Source organism: Cydia splendana, chromosome 12 (genome assembly GCF_910591565.1).
Source record: "Cydia splendana chromosome 12, ilCydSple1.2, whole genome shotgun sequence".
Classification (NCBI taxonomy): domain Eukaryota; kingdom Metazoa; phylum Arthropoda; class Insecta; order Lepidoptera; family Tortricidae; genus Cydia; species Cydia splendana.
In genome coordinates, this window is record NC_085971.1 from 5,508,289 (window position 1) to 5,531,673 (window position 23,385).

Below are 23,385 nucleotides of genomic sequence, written 5' to 3' on the forward strand. Positions count from 1 at the left end.
TCTCCAAACATCGAAGTTATAGTTATTTTCTCGATTATTCCGGATATAATCATAATATTTTTTTAAAGTAACTTATAAATCTAATAGCTATAACTATAAAATTTATACATAAATTTAAAAAATTGTATTTTACCAACATTTTCTCAATTTAAATCTCAAAAAACATAAATCTCGCTTACGAAGTTTCGAAGTGCGGTTAGTATATATACAAATTAGAGTGTATAGTAAGTGTACTTGCTTCGGCAGTACATATACTAAAATTGGAACGATACAGAGAAGATTAACAACAACTGCTGCCTAGGGCCTTCATGTGGATACAACCAATGCCTACCGTAGTGTAATTGTAATATTTATCAGCAAATGCCCAACGTCGTATTACACAACCACTTACTTAACGTAGGGTAACTGTAGGACTCGTAAACAAAAGCCCATTACATAATTAGACTGTAGGCACACTATAAATTACACAACTATTTACCTACGGTAGTATTGTAAGAATCCTACACAAGGCCCAACGTTAAAGTTACAATGTTGGGCCTTTGTGGGACAAGCTGTGTTGGGCCTTCAACCTGGTGCACGACTACCTACCGACCTACCTGACTTGCCGTTGGGTAATTGTTGAATTTGCAAACAGAAGCACAACGAAAAAATTGCCCTTTTTTATTTTTTTGCAGTTGGCCCTACAGCAAGCCATACGGCCAAATGTAACAATTAACCAACCATCAAACAAATGTGTATAGGCCCAACCACGGCCCAACCAAAACCACCACCGTTGAATAATTGTATGATTTATTTAAATTGGCCCAACGAAAAAATTACTCTAATGGCCCTCTGTTGGGAATCTTCGGGAGGGCCTTTGTCGAGGGCCCTCCAGCAAATCGTACGGCCAAATGTAACAATTAACCAACCATCAAACAAATGTGTATAGGCCCAACCACGGCCCAACCAAAACCACCACCGTTGAATAATTGTATGATTTATTTCAATAGGCCCAACGAAAAAATTACTCTTATGGCCCTCTGTTGGGAATCTTCGGGAGGGCCTTTGTCGAGGGCCCTCCAGCAAATCGTACGGCCAAATATAACGGTTGCCCAACTAATACGTAAACAAAGGCCCAACAAAATCCCTACAAGAAAATGCTATTAGGGATTTTATGATGACGACATTATTATGGCTGGTGACATGCTTTTATATAGGTAGAGTTTACGTTTTAAACACCCCCAAAAGTACAAACTGCAAAGATCATACGCCTTAATTAAACTCGTCAACCACACCTCAACCTAATTAACTTCCAATTTTAAAACCTTAAAATTTCTGCCAATTCTAACCGCCTTGGCGGCTACTTCCCTTTGACACGCAGATCAAAGCACACGCGCTTCTATTAGCCCTGATTACAGCAGCACTTCACCCCCTTCACGGGAGGAAAAGAGGGGGGAATTGCTCCCCGTTCCTCCCATTGTCTCGCGGAGGGTTAAGACGCTCTAGTGTCATTGCTAGTTTCATAAATTAGCTTTGATGCGTTTGAGAGTTTTAGAGCAAGTTTTTGTAAAGGTTATGTGAGCATTGTTGAATTGTTGATGTCGTCTGATGATCTGACGGTTGTGGCTACAAAGGGATTGGTTAAGATGAGAGCACTTGTCTTTGCTGGGATTATGAACTGTTTCCTATCATACTTGAGGAGCAATGTGCGTTGCAACGTTAATATATATATGAAGCTAATACAAGGGCTCATTTAAACTTCAAGGGTTGTGAATATTGTGATATAATTAGACGCAGGCACTCAAATGCATCTAAAGCTTGAAATCGTATGTAGGTATGATTATTAAGTAAGCAGTAGTAGTAGTAGTAGTAAAATACTTTATTGTACAAAAAGAAACATAAAACATGAAAGAACACACATCATTAGTACAAAGGCGAACTTATCCCTTTCAGGGATCTCTTCCAGTTAACCCTAAGCCCCATTTTTACGGTTCAAGAACTTGCATGCGATTTTCGTTACATTGCGGTATTTGGTGGATAGTGCTAATGGCGCGCCTATTTGAGGTTTTTGACAATTTGGTAAGGGGACAGGGAGTGGTATTGACCATTCGTTTTCAATTCTATTAGTAAAATTTAAATGCCTCGTAGTGGAGATATTATTGAACGAAATACACGAAAACGAGCGGTCGAAATTCAAAAATCGGCCCCCTGTACTTAAATTTAGAACTCTGTAAAATTTGTTCCAAAATACAAACATATTCACAACTTCGAGTGTAAATGTCGTAAAACTGGTCACGAACATTGTTCAATAGGTATAAATAACATTCGAAACATTTCACGTTACTGTCAGCTTTCGGCTCGCAATTTCCTAGCTGCCATGCACTTCCGTTGCAGTAGGAAGCCGGCGTGTCGTGTCAGCTATGTGGCCTGTGACAATGTGCTTCAAATGTGCCAAATGTCACAAATGTAACGTATAACGTATAGATTCCGGCGTTCGGAGACATAATGGAATTTTAGGCAGCTCTGTTACATTTGTATTACTTACAACAATCTAAATAGTTTGTGACGCTGTCTATATTCGGGTTGGTGTTTGGTTGTCAGCTTAAAACACGTTTAAAATATTCATGCAATGTTTAACAGCAAAATTTAAACCGAATTGTGACTTTATTAATTTAATTAACCGATTGAATTTGTTTATCTTTTTTTGCTTCGTGGCAGCAGTATGGATTTTGTTGGTCAAATGATCAATAAGAGCCCAAAAATAAAAATAAAAATCAGTTTTAATTTGATCCACTATGTCTTTTGTAAATATTATGTAGAAATAATGTAGAATGTACCTAGAATAAAATATAAAATTCTCCCATATAGGGAAAAATCATTATTTTCAGGCAGGACGCCTAATCAGTTACTTCACTTTTTAAAGTAAGTACCTTACAAGGTTAGGTAGTACGTTGCAGGGATGTTGCGACCATCCGCATCCGCAACCGCGGAACTTCCGCATTATTTTCAACATCCGCATCTGCATCCGCATCCGCATAAAATCGATGAGGAGCTCATGCGGATGCGGATGTCGAACAAGTCGGTACAGGAACGTCTTAGCGGCGGCGTAAGTGCTAGGTGATTTCGTCATTACCTATAACGAAATCGTCTAGAACTCTAGATCCAGAAAAGTCGGCCAAGTTACTGTTTATTAAATATACAATATTAAGTCAGTGAATATAACGCACCTATATTCTTGCTCAAATACTAAACGCTTCGTTTTTTTAAATAAAAAAAATACTAAAAATGTAATATTTGACGTTTTCTAAGTACCTAATCTTGACATCCGCATCCGCGGATGTGAGCCTTTAAATATCTGCATCCGCATCCGCATCCGTGGATGTCAAAAAATCTGCATCCGCAACATCCCTGGTACGTTGTACCTACGTGTATTTCTTACCAGTGACTCTGTAAGAGGCATAACATTTATATAGGTATGTAGTTTGGCTACGAAAGAAATGCTACTTTATTTGGTTTATGAAAGGTTCTATGTATAGTCTGCTGGGATTAGCAGTTCGGGGCCTGCTACGAATCGACAGACTATAATTAGATAGAAACGGAGATTGGGCCTTACGAGGAAAGTGTTGTGATTCTAGTGTTACTAACAAACCTTGTTTTACACATTATAGTTATTTAATTATTTTCTTTGAAACATAATTCCATCCTTGTTTTGGACCTGGAACCTGGATCATCTCGTAACTGCGCTAAATCGCTCCGCGCCCGCGCCTGCGCAAGTGATCGCGACACGTTTGTTTGTGCGCATGGCCGGTAACTAGCTGCACGACAGACTAATGGCTCTCTGTTCTGTTTTATCTTAGCGTACCTAGCTACTATATTTACGGTGGCGGCATTGACATATAGATTAACGTCTACAGCACTTGTATTAGATACTTACATACTTAGCTTATAGATAGGATAATAAATTTTAAAATGGTGTTTTGCCTCAGTGGCCATGGCCATAGCCTATTTGTAGAGATAAATTCTATTGATTTCTTTGGGTTCCTGTAATTCCTGTTACCACATTTTTGCGCCTAAGAATCCGAAATTCGGCTTAGAACAAAACATAATCTATTTTAAAAATACCTACCGAATTATGGCTAAACACTGAGAAGTCACTGAATATATAAAAAAATTACGACTACCACCGTATATAGAAAAAAAAACAATAATAGAAATATTGCAAAAAACAAAATACCAAAAAGCAACGCCCCCGGGTGGGCTTGAACCACCAACCTTTCGGTTAACAGCCGAACGCGCTAACCAATTGCGCCACGGAGGCAGATGACTGCGTAGGCGAAATACCTAACTACAAGCCCAATGCAATAGAACAACGTATGACTGAGACAACAATATCATTAAATCGCTTACCTGAGAAACCTGTTTGGAGCTTTCATGGCCCCTTCACTTCTATTCGATAAAGATCACACAAAAGACTCTGTGTTCAAGATTCTTCATACAAAATTGCGACGAAATTAATGTTGTTGGAAAGCTATAGTGCTCAACAGTGTTTATTATGACTCGATTCAACGCCCGTTTGAGGTTATGTTGACAAGTTAAGTTTATTCGAAAGCGTATTTAGTAAATACATCGGTTTTGTTTGTTTAATTGTTGAAATAATGAATTAAACAAGTGTCTTGGTGATGTTTTGTGTTTAAATAGCAAAGACCTTGAGGTTAAAAGAGTGTTTTTGTGTCATAAAGTTGTTCTCGCGTTTGTTTTGGTTGTAAAAACTTAGTGTACATTATTTCTTTCGTTGGTATTTAAATTATCGTGTAATCTAAACAAGTCGTCTAATAAACATTAAAGTGATAACAAAGTGTTTAAGTGTTGTTTCGTGTTTTTAAGTGTAAATGGCTAATCGAGTCCCGGGGACTTGTTGTGCCGCGTCGGTGGAAAGGGCCGGCTTGCCAGGTCTCCTAAGGGATCTTCAGCGACTCTCCGAAGACCAAGATTCTGCAGACATCGTTTTCATCTTGGGAACGTCGGAGGAGAAAGTCTATGCTCATCGGATTATTCTAGTAGCCAGGTAAAAAAATGCAAAAAGTTATTCCCGTACCGGGAATCGAACCCGAGCCTCCTGGGTGAAAGCCAGGTATCCTAGCCACTAGACCATACGGGAGATGACTGGCAAGGCGAAATTAAGTAACTGTTTATAAGACTTAGTTTAATATAGATATGACTAATTTTTAGGGTTCCGTACCCAAAGGGTAAAACGGGACCCTATTACTAAGACTCCGCTGTCCGTCCGTCCGTCTGTCACCAGGCTGTGTCTCACGAACCGTGATAGCTAGAGAGTTGAAATTTTCACAGATGATGTATTTCTGTTGCCGCTATAACAACAAATACTAAAAAGTACGGAACCCTCGGTGGGCGAATCCGACTCGCACTTGTCCGGTTTTTTTTATTAATACAAAAACAACTTCACTTAAGTTAATTGGTAATGTAATAAAATCTTGCAAGTCAATTTAACCTACATACTTCTAATAGCTTTATCATTTTGAAACTTTACTCGTACTATACAATAAACCGATACCAAGCACAGTTAGACAGTTACAAATAAGTACCTAGGTGTTAAAAATTAAAATTTTGATAGAAACTTATTATCTTTTCTGTATTTACATAATTATTGATAAAATATCAAATTGATAGTTAATAGTATCAACGTAACTATTTTTAGTTTAGCACTCACTCACTAGGTATTTTCCTTGTCTCCATTTTAACGAATTACCTTACTAATGATTAACAACTCGACTTACTAATAATAAAGAACAGACAAAGGGGCTTAAATAACATATTAATAAATAAATAATAATAATAAAAATATTTATTGGGTTCGCACAAACAAACGTAATTGTAACTGCGCTGGTGCTTCTTTTTAAGCGTACATGACACTTGTGTCAAGAGACACCGCTCTCCCTAGGTGGCAGCAGAATTTATATAAAAACAATAACTGTGGCTTAAAACTAAAACGAATATTTCTTGAAAATAACAAAAAATAGAAAGAAAATTAAATATATAAAACTAATATTAACAAAAATTTGTTCTTAATAGGTAAGGTTTTTTTTTCTATATTATTTGAAGGTACAAATTGGTGGACTACAATTTTAATAAAGTTTAAAAAAATATTAAATATAAACTAACTTATTAAAATAAACTAAAACTACAAACCGATTAAAATTAATACTAAAATAAAAGAAACTTACCTATATAATAAAAACCTAAAAGAACAGACATGTCCGTAATGAGTGCTCTATCTATATAGAGCACGGCTTTCAATTCACATTACCTACTCTGTTTCAAATGTAAATGCGGACCGAGCCATGAAGACACCGTAATTTGCTCGATGAAGCTGAAGTTACCTAATGTGCTAAAGAGTAAACTGTTTTAATATTCATTACGGCTTTTGCATACTTCTGTTGCAAGACTGCAAGAACAATCTACAATAGTGATTGCTGTTTCATATCCTCTAGCGCCATCTTTGCGTGTAAGTTGGAAACTAAGTTTCGCTATTCGCCACTAGATGGCAAAATGACTAATATTAGTGAGTGCTAAATGGTGCTAATAATTTTTTTAATTGGTTAGTGATATATTTTTATTATGGTATGCAAAAATATGTATTTAATCCTCATTTTTTTTTTATTATTTAGTAATATCTCAGGTTTCTGATTAATTCCGTAGGGAGAGTGGCATAAAAAAGAAGTTATAAAGAGGTGAGGAGAGGTCTCTGCTTACCCCTCCGGGAAATAGGCGTGATTATATGTATGTATGTATAAAGAGGTCTACACCTCTTATTCTATACCTATTCATTAAACAATATGAAAACATTAACCTATCTTATCCAGATCCTGCATTCATAACTCTATAAGACAATATAAACAAAATAAATCCACTGTCACTTACGACCTTATAATTTCTACAACAGCGCCACAGTCGGTCAAGTTTGGAAAAAAGCTTCAATTTACATGCAAATGTGAAACATATGGTCCGGCCTGGCGCAACTACAACAAACTGATCCAAAATGGCGCAAAACAGAAAAGGCTACTTTAGTGCCGCAGGCGCTTACGTCGCCTCATATCGTATCTGTATAGAAGAATTGGCAACAAAGGCGTAAACGCCAAATAAACTAAAGTCTCCTTGGATGACAAGGACACTTACATCTTTTTGGGGTATTATGCTTCAAGTTATTCGGAAACTTGGCCTGAATCTATTTGTTAAAACCAAATTGGAAAAATAACTCCATTCTTTCAGAGTTCCATTGGAGTTGATATACGGGCTGACTTTTTCACAGACATCATACTTTTTATTAGTTTCTCTATTAGGTACATGGAAGTTTCGAGATGTAAACAAGTTTTGTGTTGAAGTTAACGTATGGCTGTTGAGAGTTTTGTCAGAGGGCGTGGGCTTTGCTCTTAGTCTGTGAGGTTCTTAAGGATGCTGTTATTAAGCAATAATGTGTCAACCCACATTAATTTTGCAGATGAATGTGGGTTGACACATTTTTGCTAAACAGCATCCCTTTTACTTTCGTAAAATAAGCTGGCTAGTAAATAAAATAAAAGAACGAAAGATAGCTCTTGCGATTCTAACCGGAATATGATATACAATTTATAGGGTTATATTATTATAGATCTACCATTTTTAGGGTTCCGTACCGAAAAGTATTTATTCGTACGGAGGATTTTACTACCTGTGGCTGAATATGTTACTTTGTGAAATATTGGAAAAAGTTTGTTTCGGATGCTCTTTGTGCACTTTTGACGAAACTTTTGTAGTTTGTTTTGGATATGAGTACTAGCAAAGACATATGTAACTTCGTATAAGACGAATAAAGTCTAAGGAAAAAACGTGCCTCGGAATTGAAGCAAAAGTCATTCTCGAATAGATGGCGCGCACACACCTTTAGCCTATCCTCGGCTAGATGGCGTGACGACACCGTTTTAACAATTTTAACACATAGATATCAGTGAATGAACATGGATCAAAATGATATAAAAATAATAAAATTATTTATCCATATATATACATGTTTTGATAACTTTATACGTTTTCATTTTGAGTTTTAGTCGTGTGTCGATAGATGGCAGTAAATTTACAGTGACTACAAAATTTACAATGACAGGACCCCTCTATACTATCTATTCTTTTTGGTACTAGTATTCAAATTCGACGTATTGGATATAAATATTCAAAGGCTCGCACATTGGAAGAGTAGCACGTATCTTGGCTACTGTCCTCACAGTTATTTAGTGCTTCTGATGGGCATTTTCCGCAAATCGACAACCATTGTGGCAATTTTGCGTGAGACGAGGTAGCGCTACTCTAACCACCCCAGCTCCTCCATGAAGCCTAGCAAATCTAGCAATGTGTCAGGGTGCTAACTGCCTCTTTTAGTGTGCACCTCAGTCCCTAGGTATTTGCTCCTGTATACTTCTATCTGTTTGCAGCCTAGGAGAATGTGTTTTGTTGTTACCTCTTCTTGGGAGGGGACTTGATATATTGGGGTATTATTGGCTCGGGTCCTATGCCGGTGTTTCTGAACCTTTCCTGGCCAGTTCATCAGCTGCATCGTTTCCTCTTGATCCACTTATGCCCCTTTATCCATTGAACTGTTACTTTGTTGCCTCGTTTGCTCACTTCAGTCCTCACAGTTTATCCTGAACCGAGTTCGGTATGCAGTTATTTTAAAACAGTAGGTAGTCCTACACTAGTTGTGATTTGATGGCTATTAGCTCAGGTATAAATATCCCAGGTGGCACACACTTTTGGTTACTAAGTACCTCCCCCTAGGTTTCCCCGGACGGGCAGCATGCGTACCTGCACATTCCGGACGGAACATTACCGGGCACAGCTGCACTCCGGAACTCCCGGATGATTAATATTAAAACTCCAATCCGAGTTTCGGTGCGCAGTCCTTTGAAAACAGTATGAAAGTTGACATACACAATAAAATTAAGGGTTTACCATTACCTGCAGTGTGGGTAGTTGGCAACCTTGGCATTATTAACGAAAGTACGTAGTTAGATATCTATGTCGATTCGTCTAAATTCTCCACCATAGTCAAAAGTTCTTCAGCCTTTATTTCCGAACTTCCTTAATGCCTTACTTACTTTGCGTACATTCCGACAACGACGATACGCAGGCTACGCAGCGTACTGTCTTAGTGCCTAAGGCCTTGGTCTCTAATGCACGCCATAAACGCTCACATCACATTGTATATGGAATTGGATGGACAGACACTTTAATAGAGAATGTCGCTACGTAGCGCAGGGAGGCGAAAGTTTCGTACCGGGCCGGGCTACGGATGATCGTGAAGTTGACCGCCCCATATCGAGTGCCCGCAAATGGCATATCTATATCGTTAGTTCATCGTTAGTTCACGTTAGTTCAGTATATTAAATCGTTAGGATCCGACTACAACATCGATTTTTTTAAAAAACAAAAGTGGGGAGGTCAACTTCACGCTACCGCCCCAAAATCGATTTTATGGTTTTTATCAATTAGAATCGATAGATAATCGTTAGTTCACGTTAGTTCAGTATATTAAATCGTTAGGATCCGATTCTAAGTATTTTTTTTTTTCAATTTTGTGGGGCGGTCAACTTCACGTGAAGTTGACCGCCCCATATCGAGTGCCCGCAAATGGCATATCTATATCGTTAGTTCATCGTTAGTTCACGTTAGTTCAGTATATCAAATCGTTAGGATCCGACGCATAACCTGTGTACGAATTTTTTTTTAAAGTAGGGGAGCGCCAACACCGTCTTCCGCTCCAAAACTGTATTTATGGTTCCAATCAATTGGAATCGATATGTAGTCGTTAGTTCATCGTTAGTTCATGTTAGTTCAGCATGTGAAATCGTTAGGATCCGACTACAATACGTATTTAAAAAAAATAACATAAGTGGGGCGGTCAACTTCACGCTACCGCCCCAAAACCGATTTTATGGATTCTTTCAATTAGAATCGTTAGTTCATCGTTAGTTCACGTTAGTTCAGTATTTTAAATCGTTAGGATCCGACTAAAAGATGTTTTTTTTTTTAAAAACGAAAGTGGGGAGGTCAACTTCACGTGAAGTTGACCGCCCCATATCGAGTGCCCGCAAATGGCATATCTATATCGTTAGTTCATCGTTAGTTCACGTTAGTTCAGTATATCAAATCGTTAGGATCCGACGCATAACTTGTGTACGAATTTTTTTTTAAAGTAGGGGAGCGCCAACACCGTCTTCCGCTCCAAAATTGTATTTATGGTTCCAATCAATTGGAATCGATATGTAGTCGTTAGTTCATCGTTAGTTCATGTTAGTTCAGCATGTGAAATCGTTAGGATCCGACTACATTACGTATTTAAAAAAAATAACATAAGTGGGGCGGTCAACTTCACGCTACCGCCCCAAAACCGATTTTATGGATTCTTTCAATTAGAATCGTTAGTTCATCGTTAGTTCACGTTAGTTCAGTATTTTAAATCGTTAGGATCCGACTAAAAGATGTTTTTTTTTTTAAAACGAAAGTGGGGAGGTCAACTTCACGTGAAGTTGACCGCCCCATATCGAGTGCCCGCAAATGGCATATCTATATCGTTAGTTCATCGTTAGTTCACGTTAGTTCAGTATATCAAATCGTTAGGATCCGACGCATAACTTGTGTACGATTTTTTTTTAAAGTAGGGGAGCGCCAACATCGCTTTCCGCTCCAAAACTGTATTTATGGTTCCAATCAATTGGAATCGATATGTAGTCGTTAGTTCATCGTTAGTTCATGTTAGTTCAGCATGTGAAATCGTTAGGATCCGACTACATTACGTATTTAAAAAAAATAACATAAGTGGGGCGGTCAACTTCACGCTACCGCCCCAAAACCGATTTTATGGATTCTTTCAATTAGAATCGTTAGTTCATCGTTAGTTCACGTTAGTTCAGTATTTTAAATCGTTAGGATCCGACTAAAAGATGTTTTTTTTTTAAAAACGAAAGTGGGGAGGTCAACTTCACGTGAAGTTGACCTCCCCATATCGAGTGCCCGCAAATGGCATATCTATATCGTTAGTTCATCGTTAGTTCACGTTAGTTCAGTATATCAAATCGTTAGGATCCGACGCATAACCTGTGTACGAATTTTTTTTTAAAGTAGGGGAGCGCCAACACCGTCTTCCGCTCCAAAACTGTATTTATGGTTCCAATCAATTGGAATCGATATGTAGTCGTTAGTTCATCGTTAGTTCATGTTAGTTCAGCATGTGAAATCGTTAGGATCCGACTACATTACGTATTTAAAAAAAATAACATAAGTGGGGCGGTCAACTTCACGCTACCGCCCCAAAACCGATTTTATGGATTCTTTCAATTAGAATCGTTAGTTCATCGTTAGTTCACGTTAGTTCAGTATTTTAAATCGTTAGGATCCGACTAAAAGATGTTTTTTTTTTAAAAACGAAAGTGGGGAGGTCAACTTCACGTGAAGTTGACCGCCCCATATCGAGTGCCCGCAAATGGCATATCTATATCGTTAGTTCATCGTTAGTTCACGTTAGTTCAGTATATCAAATCGTTAGGATCCGACGCATAACCTGTGTACGAATTTTTTTTTAAAGTAGGGGAGCGCCAACACCGTCTTCCGCTCCAAAACTGTATTTATGGTTCCAATCAATTGGAATCGATATGTAGTCGTTAGTTCATCGTTAGTTCATGTTAGTTCAGCATGTGAAATCGTTAGGATCCGACTACATTACGTATTTAAAAAAAATAACATAAGTGGGGCGGTCAACTTCACGCTACCGCCCCAAAACCGATTTTATGGATTCTTTCAATTAGAATCGTTAGTTCATCGTTAGTTCACGTTAGTTCAGTATTTTAAATCGTTAGGATCCGACTAAAAGATGTTTTTTTTTTAAAAACGAAAGTGGGGAGGTCAACTTCACGTGAAGTTGACCGCCCCATATCGAGTGCCCGCAAATGGCATATCTATATCGTTAGTTCATCGTTAGTTCACGTTAGTTCAGTATATCAAATCGTTAGGATCCGACGCATAACTTGTGTACGAATTTTTTTTTAAAGTAGGGGAGCGCCAACACCGTCTTCCGCTCCAAAATTGTATTTATGGTTCCAATCAATTGGAATCGATATGTAGTCGTTAGTTCATCGTTAGTTCATGTTAGTTCAGCATGTGAAATCGTTAGGATCCGACTACATTACGTATTTAAAAAAAATAACATAAGTGGGGCGGTCAACTTCACGCTACCGCCTTAAAACCGATTTTATGGATTCTTTCAATTAGAATCGTTAGTTCATCGTTAGTTCACGTTAGTTCAGTATTTTAAATCGTTAGGATCCGACTAAAAGATGTTTTTTTTTTAAAAACGAAAGTGGGGAGGTCAACTTCACGTGAAGTTGACCGCCCCATATCGAGTGCCCGCAAATGGCATATCTATATCGTTAGTTCATCGTTAGTTCACGTTAGTTCAGTATATCAAATCGTTAGGATCCGACGCATAACTTGTGTACGAATTTTTTTTAAAGTAGGGGAGCGCCAACATCGCTTTCCGCTCCAAAACTGTATTTATGGTTCCAATCAATTGGAATCGATATGTAGTCGTTAGTTCATCGTTAGTTCATGTTAGTTCAGCATGTGAAATCGTTAGGATCCGACTACATTACGTATTTAAAAAAAATAACATAAGTGGGGCGGTCAACTTCACGCTACCGCCCCAAAACCGATTTTATGGATTCTTTCAATTAGAATCGTTAGTTCATCGTTAGTTCACGTTAGTTCAGTATTTTAAATCGTTAGGATCCGACTAAAAGATGTTTTTTTTTTAAAAACGAAAGTGGGGAGGTCAACTTCACGTGAAGTTGACCGCCCCATATCGAGTGCCCGCAAATGGCATATCTATATCGTTAGTTCATCGTTAGTTCACGTTAGTTCAGTATATCAAATCGTTAGGATCCGACGCATAACCTGTGTACGAATTTTTTTTTAAAGTAGGGGAGCGCCAACACCGTCTTCCGCTCCAAAACTGTATTTATGGTTCCAATCAATTGGAATCGATATGTAGTCGTTAGTTCATCGTTAGTTCATGTTAGTTCAGCATGTGAAATCGTTAGGATCCGACTAAAAGATGTTTTTTTTTTAAAAACGAAAGTGGGCTACGGCGAGATCCATCTTCCTTTCATTCCTAACTACTTCTACCAGTGGCGGATTTGCAGTCTTTGCCGCCCTAGGCCCCAGGCCCTGTAGCCGCCCCTTTCTCAGCAGTCAGCATCCATCGGGACTCCCTCTGGTCGCATAACAGCTTTTGTCATATTTTTAATTGTCATAACACTTTATGTATAAAATTGTAAGACATAAAAATCTTTAGTCAGAATTATTCCTGAGCATAACTGGGTTTTTGTCATAAATTAGTTGTCATAATTGTTGTAGTCATTAATTTAATTCGCATAAAATTTTAAGTCATCTGCTTGATATCCATAATTGTTTTTCGTTCGAAGTATTGCAGTGCATTGTATTAATATAGACATAAGAAATTAAGTCATATATTTAGTGGTCATAAAAGAAACTAATCATAATAGGTAGGTTAGGTTCGTTAGGTTGCTTTAGATGCCCGAAGGGCAAACTACGCAGAAATAGGAGCCCGTTTAGAGAGGAGAGATGTTTGGACGGAGATTAGGGAAAAGGTTTTTTTCGAGGAGTTGTTGAGAGGCTAAAATTAGTTTCTTAAATTATTTATGTAAACCATTATGGTTGAAAATTATTATGCTACAAAACGTTATACGTAAAAACTTTATAAATATCGATAAATATGCTTTTAGCTGGTATGACATTTGATTCATTATAATCAAAACCTATATGCACAAAAAATGCATGACAACTGCTGAGTATGTCATCAAATATTATGGCTAAAAATGTATGACACAATATAATATGACTTTTCATTTGTATGCGCAATGATGATTATGACACAAGTTGTTATGCGCATCAAAGGCACAGTACAAGAACAGTAGTGAATCTTCATAGAAATGAGCCGCTGCCGGCTTGAATGTGTGCGTGCGCGCCGGGCGCCCTGTACGCACGCGCTGCCACGCACACATTAGCATAATACTAGATGAAAACCCGGCTTCGCTCGGGTAAAATAAATAATAGTAATAGGTAATACTCATTTTGAATTAAGTAATTATTTACTTTTAGACTTCATACCTTCATCAAGGCGGTTACAAACCTATCTCATCTCAGAAAACTTTAAATCCGTAACATACAATCATAACTCGAAAAATTTACTATTCCGATAATTATATATAAAAACAAATATGTAATTAAAAAAACCTAATCCGCTTTTCTGGTAGCAGTTCGGTTCTGTAAGGATCACAGTTCTAACCTGACCCACTTTTCTGGTCGCAGATCGGTTCTGTGAAGGCCGCATTTATAACCTAGCCCACTTTCCAATCTCAAAAGAGGGAACCCTTTTGTACCTACCCTTCATGGCACTAAAGTATAAGTATGGAAATTATCACTACTATTTCATTCTTTAATATTAATGCCTATCCGTTAATATTAAATTCGTTTACAAAAAAAAAACTGAATAAGTGCGAGTCGGACTCACCCATCAAGAACGGAACACTTTTTAATATTTGTTGTTATAGCGGCAACAGAAATACATCATGTGTGAAAATTTCAACTGTCTAGCTATCGGTTCATGAGATACAGCCTGGTGACAGAGGGACAGTGGAGTAAACTGAAATAAAGGTTCCGTCACACCGGCGCGATTTCAGAGCCGGGCCTGAGCGTTTTATATGAAAAAGCGGCGCGCCCCGCTCACGCGCTGCACGCGAAACGCGCCTGTGTGACGGAGCCTGAAATGTCAAACCGGGCAAGTGCTCGCGCACGAAGGGTTCCATACTTTTTAGTATTTGTTGTTATAGCGGTAACAGAAATACATCATCTGTGAAAATTTCAACTGCCTAGGCCTATCACGGTTCATGAGATACAGCCTGGTGACAGACAGACAGACAGACAGACAGACGGACAATGAAGTAAAACTGAAATAAATGTCATATACCTACTAAGATAAACCGGCCAAGTGCGAGTCGGAATCGCTAATAGGTTCCCGTTTTTTAGTTACCCTTCAGGTACGGAACCCTAGTATGAGTGTAATAGATTTGTAACCGGTCAGCAATGTGAGTCCCTTGGAGAAGCAGAGGTCTAGTCTAAACCCCCACTTACCATCGGCATTAACAGCCTTGTATTCTTGTTTGCCACCAACATGTCATATTAAAACATATTAATAAAAATTTACTCGGTCAACAATGTGAGTCCCTTGGAGAAGCAGAGGTCTAATCTAAACTCCCACTTACCATCGGCATTAACAGCCTTGTATTCTTGTTTGCCACCAACATGTCATATTAAAACATATTAATAAAAATTTACTCGGTCAACAATGTGAGTCCCTTGGAGAATCAGAGGTCTAGTCTAAACTCCCACTTACCATCGGCATTAACAGCCTTGTATGAGTTGTATGCTTGTTTGCCACCAACATGCCATGTTAAAACATATTAATAAAAATTTACTCGGTCAGCAATGTGAGTCCCTTGGAGAAGCAGAGGTCTAGTCTAAACTCCCACTTACCATCGGCATTAACAGCCTTGTATGCTTGTTTGCCACCAACATGTCATATTAAAACATATTAATAAAAATTTACTCGGTCAGCAATGTGAGTCCCTTGGAGAAGCAGAGGTCTAGTCTAAACTCCCACTTACCATTGGCATTAACAGCCTTGTATGCTTGTTTGCCACCAACATGTCATATTAAAACATATTAATAAAAATTTACTCGGTCAGCAATGTGAGTCCCTTGGAGAAGCAGAGGTCTAGTCTAAACTCCCACTTACCATCGGCATTAACAGCCTTGTATGCTTGTTTGCCACCAACATGTCATATTAAAACATATTAATAAAAATTTACTCATTTCATCAGTCATATCCAGCCTAGCATTGCATTGGCCCCGCTTAAATATTTCTTTAATTTGTTTTTAGTATTTGTTGTTATAGCGGCAACAGAAATACATCATTTGTGAAAATTGAAACTGTCTAGTTAATCTAGTTATCACGGTTCATGAGATCTTGAGATACAGCCAACCGACCCAGACCAATATCGCCCCATTGCAATGTTGCCAACTTTTTCTAAAATCTTTGAATCTATTATGGTGAAACGCTTATCAGACTTTTGTGAAAAATATAGCATATTTGATGATAGCCAATTTGGTTTTAGAAAGCAGAGAGGTACAGTACTCACTGTTTACAAATTCATTCAGGAAGTCATAAATATAATAGACAGTAAGCATTCTGCTTTTGGACTAATGCTTGATATGAGTAAAGCGTATGATCGTGTCAAACACGACATTTTACTAAATAAATTATAAAAAAACCCAACCGACCCAGACCAATATCGCCCCATTGCAATGTTGCCAACTTTCTCTAAAATCTTTGAATCTATTATGGTGAAACGCTTATCAGACTTTTGTGAAAAATATAGCATATTTGATGATAGCCAATTTGGTTTTAGAAAGCAGAGAGGTACAGTACTCACTGTTTACAAATTCATTCAGGAAGTCATAAATATAATAGACAGTAAGCATTCTGCTTTTGGACTAATGCTTGATATGAGTAAAGCGTATGATCGTGTCAAACACGACATTTTACTAAATAAATTATAAAAAAACCCAACCGACCCAGACCAATATCGCCCCATTGCAATGTTGCCAACTTTCTCTAAAATCTTTGAATCTATTATGGTGAAACGCTTATCAGACTTTTGTGAAAAATATAGCATATTTGATGATAGCCAATTTGGTTTTAGAAAGCAGAGAGGTACAGTACTCACTGTTTACAAATTCATTCAGGAAGTCATAAATATAATAGACAGTAAGCATTCTGCTTTTGGACTAATGCTTGATATGAGTAAAGCGTATGATCGTGTCAAACACGACATTTTACTAAATAAATTATAAAAAAACCCAACCGACCCAGACCAATATCGCCCCATTGCAATGTTGCCAACTTTCTCTAAAATCTTTGAATCTATTATGGTGAAACGCTTATCAGACTTTTGTGAAAAATATAGCATATTTGATGATAGCCAATTTGGTTTTAGAAAGCAGAGAGGTACAGTACTCACTGTTTACAAATTCATTCAGGAAGTCATAAATATAATAGACAGTAAGCATTCTGCTTTTGGACTAATGCTTGATATGAGTAAAGCGTATGATCGTGTCAAACACGACATTTTACTAAATAAATTATACGGAATAGGGATACGTGGAGATGCCCACAACTGGTTCAAGTCCTATCTGAAGAACAGAATCCAATTAGTTGAAGTAGAACATTATGATATTAAAAGGAAAACCGTTGAGAAAATATATTCAGAAACTAAACAAATAACATGCTCCATTCCGCAAGGTAGTGTCCTAGGTTGTATCCTATTTTTGATTTACATTAACGACCTGCCAAAGATAATAAACTCCATCAATATCAAATGTTTTTTATATGCCGATGATATTTCCATAGTATTCTCAAGTCAAAATAATGAGGAAGTAAACCAAAAAATGAACAGTACGGCTACCACCAGTTTTGACATTGACATAACGCTCACGTTTACGTAACTTACTTTCTATGCATCTCGCTCGTACTCGCATATGCGAGCAATAGTGGAAGCGAGATGTACAGAAAGTAAATTACGTAGACGTGAGCGTTATGTCAATGTTAAAACTGATGGTAGAGGCTCTGTATCCTAAACGTAATTGTTAAGTGGTTTGATGACCATAATTTACTATTAAATCTTAAAAAAACCAACCTTATACAGTTTAGACCCCATCAAAGATCCCCAATAGATATAAATTACACATACCTGAATAATACTTTCCAACAAATTAGTAATTGCAGTCTTCTTGGTATAAATATCGACGAAAATATCAATTGGAAATCTCATATTGACAAAATTAGTACAAAACTTTCTCGATTTACCTATGTCTTAAGAAATATTAAAAAAAGCACAGATTTTAAAACGGCCGTTGCTGCATACTATGCATTTACCCAAACCTGCCTCCAATATGGAATCATTTTGTGGGGCAATAGCACAGACATACTACAACTATTCATACTGCAAAAAAGGTGCATAAGAATTCTTACAAATATTAAAAACCTTGAAACCTGTAGACCTCACTTTAAAAACTTAAAAATTTTAACTTTACCGTGTCTATATATTCTAGAAGCCAGTAAATTTGTCCGCAAGAATCCAAGTTTATATACAAAAGCAACAGACCGCCACACATGTGCCATAAATATAAGAAATAAAGATAAAATAGCCATACCATCAAGTAACTTACAAATTAGTAACAAGAGCCCTCACGTAATGACTATAAGAATTTATAATTACCTTCCAAAAGAAATAACTAACGAGCAAACATACACAAAATTTGTTACTAAGCTAAAAACCTACCTAATAGATCACAGTTTTTACTCCCTGCAAGAGTTTTTCAATGAAAATAAGTATAATTCAAAGATAATAAAATAATAATTTTGTTATATTTAATAGGCGTAGAAATAGATAAATTATAGTGTACCATTCTTATGTGTATACATATTTTATATGCACGTGTATTTGCAATGCCCTTGTAGGGTAACATGTTGTAACCTTATTGTACTTGTAGAGTAAGATCAATATGTGAGCAATAAACATATTCTATTCTATTCTAAATAAATTCACATTTCATTTATATCAATTAGTTTCAATATTTTTTCCTTAGTAACTTTATTAAATAATTTTTATGTCATTGCTTTTTAATAATTATTTCAGTCTGCCTTCTTGGCATAGGCCTCCCCCAGCTCTCTCCACAGCTCTCTATCCCTTGCCGTCCCTATCCAATTAGGTCCCGCATGCTTCTTTATGTCATCCGACCACCTCATTATTGGTCTCCCTTCTCTCCTTTTTCCATCTCTAGGATACCATTCCGCTTCCACTCTATCCCACTTATCTTTACCTTCCCTTGCCATATGTCCAGCCCAACCTGTTGCAGTCAAAAGTGTGAACTGGCCAAAGAACTTTTAACCGACAAAAACAGGCAAAACTGCTTTGACTGAGCATGTTGGTCAAAAGTAGTTTTACCTGAAAATCATACCTATTTCTGGCAGCAGTTTCGTTTTTAGGGCGTAGCAAAAAAAAAATAACCCTAACCTACCTATCTCTGGGAACAGTTTAGTTTTTTGGGCGTAGCAAAAAAATAACCCTAACCTACCTATCTCTGCGAGTACTTTTGACTGATAGTAACAGTCACAACACAATTACTATTAACCAATGATTTTCAGGTATAACTACTTTTGACCAACATGCTCAGTCAAAAGCAGTTTTGCCTGTTTTTGTCGGTTAAAAGTTCTTTTGACCAGTTCACACTTTTGACTGCGACATATATACTATCTATATATCTTATTATATTTAATCTTATATTCAACTTACATTGACTCCGGAGATAACTTATTAGCTTTATGCAGTTGACTTTCCAATTCACCGATACACCTCAAATTTGATTCATAGTCTAAAGCACAGTTATTAAATATGTCCACAATACACTGTAGCTTTTTGCACTGTTTCACACTGGCAATGTACTTAATTAGAGTGTGTTACAGTCAGCTGGCACTTAATTCAAAGTTTCTTTGAACAACGTCATTTTCATCTCGCTCACTTATTAGTTTATCACAGCTGCTGCAGTAGTGCCTTGACATGTAAGAATATTTGGAATCATTCTGAAATATTAAAATACAACTGAGAGACCGATGTTTATACTAAACACAATACACCCATGGAACGCTTTGAAGTTCAAATCTCGTTACGTTACGATGGCGTTTGCACTTTGCACTATGTTCGGTGACTATTTTTTATTGTTAACACACACAATACACTATTTAACAGGTTTTTATCACGTCTGGAGTACCGGATAAAGTATTTTCGAATAACAGCCGTCGTTGACGTCTAGGCAGTGTTGCTATCGTCTTAAAAGCCGTAACAGACTATCGCACGTTCTGGCTTAAAAACAAATTTATGTAATAATTATACCGGTATACATATCCATATGAAACAAAACTTAATGCAAATAATAACCATTATACATACCGGAAAGTCATCAAATAAACAGTAATATTCGTCTTGCTTTTTATTAAAAAAAATACGACCAACCTAACTTGTAAGCATGTTTGCAGTTTCTAAACGCAACGCATAGCTGTCAAATGTCAACCAACAAATTGAGCCTTTAGTATTGTTTGTCGAAATTTTTTCACTTTTAAATGCAAAATACGCGACAATACGAATTTTGCGGATATATGTTGTCGATTCAAAAGTGTTATTTTTTTACGCTCTTTTGTTTGAGCATAATTTAATTTGTTTCTACCGTCAAAGCCGCTCGCGTTTATATATATAGATACGGGGGAATACGGTGGCGGCAGTGTGGGCTGTACCGCGACTGTGATCGCGCGCATTCGAGTACGCTGCCCGCCCGCTCGCATTTGTCTGCTCTGACAGTAGGCCTTAATTTTTTTGATCATGACTTCGAACAGAGACAATAGTATAAGTAAGGTACGAGATTCAAAAGCTTGATTATATCACTATTGTATACAATACTTTTTCTACGAATCAACAAAAATAATACTTTAAACTAGTAGAATCATACAAACGAACCAAACCAAAAGTATACAGTTAATTGTAAGATACGCGAGCAACCGCGATACCTTCATACTGGTACGCGCCTCGGCCGCCGCGCCCGGCGCGTTAGTCAACGACACCTTCTCGTAACTCATGAGGCCCTGGTACTTGCTCCGCGCTAAATTAAATTTTTAGACAGTTGTTTTCTCGATTTTTGCCACCGTAGCCTATGGAGACTAATAAGCAACACTAAGTGGTTTTCGTAGTCTATGGATGTTGCTATATTAAGGGTGTCACATGCGCGTTTCTGACTTATGAACCAATTGTTTCTACTATACAAACTAAAATTAATAATTAATTTGAGCTATGGTTTTATTTCGTCCTCTTGACCGCGGCGAGCTGTGATTGGTCAATTTCATTATAGTTGACTAAACTGTATCGAAATGAATATTATAGTTGAGTTGGGAGCTCATACATTAAAAATACCCATTTGCAGTTTGGTATAAGAAATGTTAATTCAAAAATTACAGTCGACAAGTAGAAAAAAAAATTTTAGTGTCTCAATAACGACTCCTCAAACCCGGACTTGTCATTCTTCATAATACCTACTTGCCCATGCTTCCCTAAAACCTTTTTACTAAAGTTATACGTTTACTTTACTTTAACCGCTAACAATAAAGCGTTCCGAACATGCAGAAACCGGAGGATTTTTTTTCTGTACTGATTTTTTTTTTTTAATAAATGCCGTTTCCTAATGTAAATATTTAAAAAGCGTTTTATTTATACTTAATTTATGAATTGATAGAACATTTCATTATATTATAATAAATAGAAACGTAGTGCTACTCATAATACGCAAATAATATTTAACTAAAAATAAAAGTGACAACCCTAAGCGCCAACGCAAGAGTAGGCAAATAACTTGCCGAGCGGCCTTAGATTCACTACTGTTCTTAGTGTACTGTGTCAAAGGTATGACCTGGTATGACCTAAACTTGTATTGTATGCAACCCAATATGGACCCGCATCCATCATATTGACTACATTTTGAGTTATTTCTTGTTTACATCAGAAAATTATTTGTCAAAATTTGCCGCCCTAATATCTTGCCGCCCTAAGCCTGGGCCTAGAGCAAATCCGCCACTGACTTCTACTACTTTTCTACTTACTTTGACTACTGTTTCAGTGTGACTGTTCCATCGTCTAGGGCTCGATCAATCTCGCAAGTCTCAACTCGATAAGCGCACAATTATGCCGGTGTTTGCTACCATCAATTTGCGTAACTCGCGCCGCTAGCTGCTTCATTAATTATCGTTTTTGACGCGAACCAATTTGATTATTTATCCACTGTTCTTACACCTACATTATCACTAGCTTACTTCCCAGTCCCACTGTTAAGTGTGTGTCCCAGTGTTCTCCTAGAGGGTTTGGAAACGTATGTCGATAAAGTCTTACGCCCTTATTCATAAAACTTTACGGGCCTGATTTAGTTAAATTATGGTTTATCCCTTTCTTACAAATACATACGTCAAAATGACAGATAAAGACAAACGATTATCTAATTTAGCTTTGTAGCGCTTTTAGGAATAAGGGGGTTAGGTATTATTGCTTATTAGTTCTAAAATTATCCGTTTATTGAGGATACCTCGGCCGGTAGAGAAGTTCATTCCATAGCAGAAGCATTCGCGTTACTTACTTGTTCATTAGTTTCGTCTTGTCTTTTCACTTCTTTTCACCGAAAAATCGAAATTAGCCTACCTACACTTGTCATGGAAATTTTCATTTGAATCGTAATGTTCCGGGGTGCCTGTCTAGCCAATCGTATACCTACGCTCCGTAGCGTAGCGTAGTCTTCTCTCTCTATCACTCTTCCATATTAGTGCGACAGAGACAGTTGCGTTTCGTTCGCTACGAAGCGTAAACAATTGGCACGTTAGCTACTCACCCTCGCCTTAGTAAACATTGACTTGAAAAAAAAAACTATGAATTCCTAATAATGGACTAAGATGAAACAGTAGCAAAAGCCAAGCAATGTTCAAGCCAGGCAATGTTTGGACCCGGGTATGTCCTTAAACTACGTCCAGGACCCGGGTATGTCCTTAAACTACGTCCAAGACCACCGGTGGACGTGCAGCAGCGTCCCTCAAATTCGGTGTACTCGACTGCGATCGCCAACCCGCCTGCCAAGCGTGGCGATTATGGCATACACCCCCCAAAAGGGCCCTATGTTCAGCAGTGGACGTCTTATGGCTGAGATGATGATGATGAATGTTTGGCATGGTGGGCAATGTTGAGCGAGAAAATGTTGAGAAGTTTATGTACTACCGACATGTTTTCATTCATCTTAAGTGTAGGTGTTCCCATATTTCCAATAACAAACATTCCTCGAAACAACCTGACACTAATCCTTTCACTTCATCACGCACATGTAACTCTCGTCTCATTACACTGTCACAATATCACTGTCTCTCTCTATCTCTTACGAGTGAAGGAGAAAGTGAATAGCCCGCTTATGGATTAGAGACATGAAGGAGTATTGCAATATCTCTGATTCTGCAGAAGCGCTGAAATGGGATAGCTTTTGTACAACACATTTTCATCCCTAACTTACATAACACAACTAAATATTATACCCTCACAGTTTTTCTTCTTCTTAAAAACTATGAACGCCCAAAAGCAATCGTATTGT

At 37.5% G+C, this 23,385-nt stretch overlaps 1 protein-coding gene and 2 non-coding genes across 3 annotated transcripts in view; 1 reads left to right on the top strand and 2 right to left on the bottom strand.

Moving 5' to 3' along the window:
• The first annotated feature begins 4,212 nt into the window (after positions 1–4,212).
• LOC134795377 (uncharacterized) overlaps positions 4,213–23,385 on the top strand; it is a 51,669-nt gene continuing 32,496 nt past the window's right edge. Inside the window, exon 1 of the mRNA XM_063767210.1 lies at positions 4,213–5,044. Within this exon, the coding sequence (XP_063623280.1) occupies positions 4,869–5,044 (176 nt within the window). The 5' untranslated portion in view covers positions 4,213–4,868. The remainder of the gene's footprint in view (positions 5,045–23,385) is intronic.
• Positions 4,224–4,297, bottom strand: Trnan-guu (transfer RNA asparagine (anticodon GUU)). The gene has a single exon. It is a non-coding gene; the product is annotated as a tRNA-Asn (tRNA).
• Trnae-uuc (transfer RNA glutamic acid (anticodon UUC)) lies at positions 5,066–5,137 on the bottom strand. Its single transcript has one exon. It is a non-coding gene; the product is annotated as a tRNA-Glu (tRNA).